The sequence below is a fragment of the Ictidomys tridecemlineatus genome, chromosome 15 (genome assembly GCF_052094955.1).
Source record: "Ictidomys tridecemlineatus isolate mIctTri1 chromosome 15, mIctTri1.hap1, whole genome shotgun sequence".
NCBI lineage: Eukaryota > Metazoa > Chordata > Mammalia > Rodentia > Sciuridae > Ictidomys > Ictidomys tridecemlineatus.
This window is the reverse complement of record NC_135491.1, coordinates 11,240,915-11,246,914: the sequence shown is the minus strand read 5'-3', so window position 1 is coordinate 11,246,914 and position 6,000 is coordinate 11,240,915. Positions and strand designations below refer to the sequence as shown.

Sequence of the window (6,000 nt, the reverse complement as noted above, 5' to 3'; positions counted from 1 at the left end):
TAAAAATGAACTGCAAAAAAAAAAAGAGAGAGAACTAAGATTTTTCTTGCTAAGGAAACTGCTATATACATGATGATGAATAATCTTTCAAATATTATCTATAAGCATGTATTTGAACACACATTATATATATAATTAAATTTTAAATTAACTAGATATTATGAAGGCACAACACACATTTTCACTAAACAATATTCATGATAGTGTGCTGTTGTTTTCAATGCATCTAATACTTTTTGTAGCTCCACAGTAAAGGAATATAAAGAAAATTTTCCAAACTCCCACTGATGAATAATTATTGCATTTTTATATTATCATCAATGTAAATCCTCCATCACTGTTAAAATTGATCATAAATTAATATCCTATTATTTCCAGATGAGTATGCACATTTTGCATTTTGATATAGTTATGTAACTCACAACATTTCAATCAACAATGGAATGCACATATGAAGAGAGTCCTATAAGATTATATTGCTGGGTGATGTTGTAGACATCTTGGTTTGTGTTAAGTACATGCTATGATGTTCACCCAATGAAAATGCCCTACATTTCTCAGAATGTGTCTCTGTTCTTAGGTGATACATGACTATATACACAAGAGTTTGATATGTATTGGATGAGAAACTCGTATTTTTCACTCCCAACAACAAAATGCATTATTCTGGAAAACTGAGATCAGCAAGTAAATGGCAATACTGTCCTAATAGTCAACTGGTTAAATGCTTTCAAAAATTCAAGATTTTCCCCTTCGTGCAAGTCGGGAAAGTGTGAGTACAGAGAACTTAAAAGTTCTTCAAGCTTGCCACACACCCTGCCTACAAAGGTCTGGATTAGAGACAACACCAACACTTAAAAATCAGTCTGATCAAATGGACTTTAATGGAAATATGGAGAGTTTTTTAAAAAGCCAGTATAACTCTGACATTTATTTAAATGTATTAGTCATCAGTAATCACTACTGACACTTTCCAAATGTTACAGTAAAATTCTGCCTTAACATAGGGCAGAAGTAAAAATTCAATTATTTAAAATGCAGCATTCTGTTTTTGCAAAGTTAACGAGAAACAGTTTATCAGTTTGTATTGTCATTTAAAGTGCACACTTGTGTACACACACACACACACACACACACACACACAGGAAAAGGGGGCAGAAGGAGGAGTGGGAGGAGAGGAGACAGGGAGAGGGTGCTAAACGGAAATTGAGTATGCTGTATAGAAAGAGAACAACTATTAAGAAATTCTGCATACCCCCATTTAAGAGGATAAAATATGGAAACCAGTCCTAAAAGGGTTACAACCAAATTCAAATTAATTCAAATTGCAATACTGTCTGATATTCTATATTTCAAATATTTACTTGAAGTGATACTAAGATTAGTTGTAGAATTCTTCTTCCAATTCCATTTTTAAACGAAAGTTTTTGAAATGAGCTTCATAAAATTTTCAAATATTATGTATATATTTATATACTTTTACTCAGCATAAAATCCTGAGCACCTACTCCAAGTTGTGAAATGTCATGATTTTGTAGACTCAGCAATGAGCAAATTCCCTTCTTTCATGGGGTTTACATCTTACTGGGCATGGAATCAAGCATGATGACCATTATACTTCTGTTAAATTCCTGACCACACTCTCATATTTTGTAAGCCCTTGCTTCTGGCACAATGATTTTTAAAATTTTTGACAAAATCTGTTAGTAGCCCCTCTCATCGGAGGTCTTTGCTGTGTGGTCTCCTAACCATCATAAATGTTGATATTGGGGGGGGGTTACATTTTCACTGTAAAAAGCTTTTCTGCCCACTAAAAGAACTCTAATGACTAGGAAATTTCATCTCCCCTTTGAGGACTTCAATACAAACCAGAAACTTTACAAATCTTCATTTCTGTGTAGATTTTCTGCAGCAGGATAATCCTTACCAAATTCTTCACTTCTATAGAATTTGTCACCACTATGCACTCTCTGATGAATTAAAAGACCTGAGCTCCAACGAAAACCCTTACCACATGCATCACATTTGTACGGCTTTTCTCCTGTGTGCACTCTCTGATGAGCCTGGAGGTTTGATCTCTGGCTGAAGCCCTTTCCACACACCTCACATTTGTATGGCTTCTCCCCAGTGTGGACTCTGTGATGGGCTTGAAGACTTGAAAATCCACTGAAACCTTTACCACACTGTTCACATTTGTAGGGTCTCCCTTCCGTATGGATCCTCTGATGTGCTTGAAGGCGTGAGCTCTCACTAAAGCCCTTCGTGCACATCTCGCATTTGTATGGTTTCCCTCCTGTATGGACCCTCCGATGTGCTTCAAGGCGTGAACTCTGACTAAAGCCCTTTCCACACATCTCACATTTATATGGTTTCACTCTTGTGTGGACTCTCTGATGACCTTGTAGATATGCTCTCTGACTGAAGCCCTTCCCACATAACTCACAAATATATGGTCTCTCTCCAGAGTGGACACTCTGATGACTTTGAAGGTATGATCTCTGACTGAAGCTCTTCCCACACTCATCACACTGGTATGGTTTCTCTCCTGTGTGGACTCTCTGGTGGGCCAGAAGAGTTGAGGCCTTACTGAAGCCTTTACCACATTCTCCACACTTGTAGGGTTTTTCTCCTGTGTGAACCCGCTGATGAATTTGAAGATTAAAACTCCAACTGAACCCTTTCCCACACTCCTCACATTTGAATGGTTTTTCTCCAGTGTGAACTCTCTGGTGGCCTTGAAGGTGTGAACTCCGACTGAAGCCCTTCCCACACTCCTCACACTTATATGGCTTCTCTCCAGTGTGAACTCTCTGATGGCCTTGAAGGTAGGAGTTCCGACTGAAGCCCTTCCCGCACTCCTCACATTTGTATGGTTTTTCTCCAGAGTGGACTCTCTGATGGGCTTGAAGGTATGAGCTCCGACTAAAGCCCTTATCACACTCCTCACATTTATAAGGTTTTTCTCCTGTGTGGACTCTCTGATGAACATTGAGAACGGATCTATGACTGAAGGCTTTGCCACACACATTGCATTTGTACGGCTTTTGTCCAGTGTGGACTCTCTGATGATCTTTGAGTTTTGAACTCCAGTTGAAGCCATTTCCACACTCCTTATAAGGTTTTTCTCCAATGTGAATTTTCTGATGGCCTTGAACATGTGAGTTGTGACTGAAGTTGCTACTGCATACATAGTGGTGTTTATACGGCTGTTGCCTAGGGTAGACCACCTGAAAGTCCCGATGATGTGAAGCCAGACTGAAGTCATTACTGCATTCCTTAGAATTATAGGGATGCTCTTCCATGTGAACTCTATGTTCAACGCTAAGCTCTGAACTACAAATGGAATCTTTCCCATATTTCACATCTGTGTATAGTTTCTCTGCAGGTTGCATTTTCTGATGAGCTTGAAGACATGAACTCTGGTTTAAAATATTCCCATTCTCCTCATAATCATGGGGTTCCTCCCTAGTATGGACCCTAAAAATGCTTTTAAGATCTAAGCTATAACTGAAGGATTTCTTATAAAGGTTGCGCCTCTCGGATGTTTCTCCTGTGTGGTTAAGTTCAAAAGTGTTTATAGAAGAGAAATTATTAAAATTCTTTCTATATCCAGCACATTTGCATAGTTTCTCTGTACACTCTCTCTCATGAGATTGCAGATGTGAACTCTCACCAACATCTTCATCTCCCCTCTGAACACTTGGATGTAGATGAAGAATTGACCTATAGCTAGAGCCTTTTCCACATGGACTATATGTGCAGGGCTTCCCTTCTAAGTTAAACTGCTGATTAACTTGAGAATTGCAGTCACTGCTGAAGGCTTTTCTATACTCAGAACATGGGCAGAGCTTCTGCCCTGTTTGAACTGAGTCCTGATGAACTAATGATGCCATCATGGTATCTTCTCCACAGTCATGACAACTTCCACCTTTTCCACTTCTGTGTACTTTCAGATTATCATTGTGATGTGAGATCCATCTGACACTGTCACACCTACAGGAATTATTTCTTGTGGAAATTAGTTGACATTTACATTGATAATTATGTGACTCTGTCAGATACATTTTCCTCCAATACTGCTGGTCTCTCCAAGATGGAAATTCTTGATTTTTTACATAATTTGAATCATCCCCTACATGACGAGTCAATATGTAGTTCCCATCTTCAGAAATCTGAATTGGCATTTCTGTCCAAATCTGGTAGAGAAGATCACCTTGTTTTTGCAACTGGAAATTCTTGTCCTGAAAGTTTTTCATAGAATCCTGATCCCTGGTTAACCTGCCTGCACCTTCTTGCCAAGTCTGACAGGAAGAAAGCTCTTTGGGGGAAAAGTAGCTTAATCCCACTTCTTGAACATTCTCTGTCTTGGGTTGACTGATGCTTCCTATAAGGATAAAGAGAATTCAGGCAGGTATACAAGTGAATTATTTATTCAGAAATTTCAATACTCTATTCTTAGGTCATAACATACCTTGAATGAATCAGGAAAAAAATTCACGTCACTACTTCTAAGAATACTTAGAAAATGCCTCCTTTTAGGTTACATTAGATATGTAAATAGAATCCACAATATTCAGACTATTTATACACCTGAAAATCAGGGCTTTAACACAACCTGGTCAGCAAATGGTGGCCCTGTTTAAAAAGCCTAGTAACCATAAGCATGCTATCATGGGTTTACCATGGGTTTCCTGGACGCCAAAGAATGAAAGAGAAGGGGATATTCTCAAATTGGAAAGAATATGGCTGCAAATGGACAAGTGCTTTTTGTTCTGATAATAATTTTCTTTCTTTCTCAGGCATATCATCATTGTAATGTTTCTGCTTATTTATAAGGAGATTGGATGTTAAATGCTATGCCCAAGGTGGTCAACAGGTCTTTAATCTATGCTTGAGATATCATATGGCCCATCTCTAAATCCACTGTAAGTCATTATCAGCTTTAAATCCTTTCAAAAGATATTTCACAATTACTAAGGGCCATGGTGCAGATCAGAATATGAAAAACTCTTAGAGGATTCAACTCAAGACATCAGGAAAAAAAAGAGGTGCAGGAGGCAAGCACAGCCAAGTCTCAGGGCACTTGAAAGGTGTTTTCCTAGGCATCTCATCAGCCAGAAATAAAACCTAACAAACATCAACTTTGGTTTGCATCAATTTACTGGAATAAGATCCTAATGTTTAGGGAGTCTTGAGGCACCAGGAAGAGTTTGAAGACAGGCACATTTGGGTAAAAATGACCCGTTATCTAGTTATTAAATACCGGATTATAAGCAAACAGCAGATCTTTATGTTACAGGGAGAAGTATCCTAACCACAACTGGTTAAGCAGGGTTGAATTAAGACCATGTACTTGGCAGCACACTAACTCTCCAAGTTATTCAGAAAAAAGGTATAAATATGAATATTGCCTGCATCCACAGTAATTCTTCCTTATTTATTTGTTTGTCTTTCCATGCTGGAATATATTATCCACAAGGACAAATACTTAGTAGTCTGCCTCGAATTATCTTCACTGCCTACAATATGGCCTAGTGAATAGTGGTTCTCAATAAATACTGCCTTGTGTTATTCTCACTCATCTAACAAAAAAGGGCATGTACATATAAGTTATTTTAATGGGAAAGGACCCAGTGATGGCAATTTTGCAGGCAGTTCAAAGTTTTTAGGAGAGATAGGGCTACACTCAGGGTGATGCTTCTGGAGAGAAAAGCAAAGGTCACAAGAATCTCTTGTGGATGAAATGAAAGTAAATGACCCATAAAAGATCCAAAGGTAGGAACTATGAATTGCGTCTTTAATTTTTAGAGTTACTTTTAAAATAGCGTATTTTTTTCTTCAGCAAAATTTCACCTGTAAGACCTACCCTATCCCCAACATTTTTTTTTAAGAGAGAGTGAGAGAGGAGAGAGAGAGAATTTTTAATATTTATTTTTTTTAGTTCTCAGTGGACACAACATCTTTGTTGGTATGTGGTGCTGAGGATCGAACCCAGGCCGC

At 38.2% G+C, this 6,000-nt stretch overlaps 1 protein-coding gene across 3 annotated transcripts in view; it reads right to left on the bottom strand.

Moving 5' to 3' along the window:
• Positions 1 to 861: 861 nt before the first annotated feature.
• Znf112 (zinc finger protein 112) overlaps positions 862 to 6,000 on the bottom strand; it is a 24,765-nt gene continuing 19,626 nt past the window's right edge. For all 3 annotated transcript variants that reach the window (XM_021735172.3, XM_078031923.1, XM_078031924.1), the window contains one exon: positions 862 to 4,384. In XM_021735172.3, the coding sequence (XP_021590847.3) occupies positions 1,878 to 4,384 (2,507 nt within the window). In that variant the 3' untranslated portion in view covers positions 862 to 1,877. The remainder of the gene's footprint in view (positions 4,385 to 6,000) is intronic.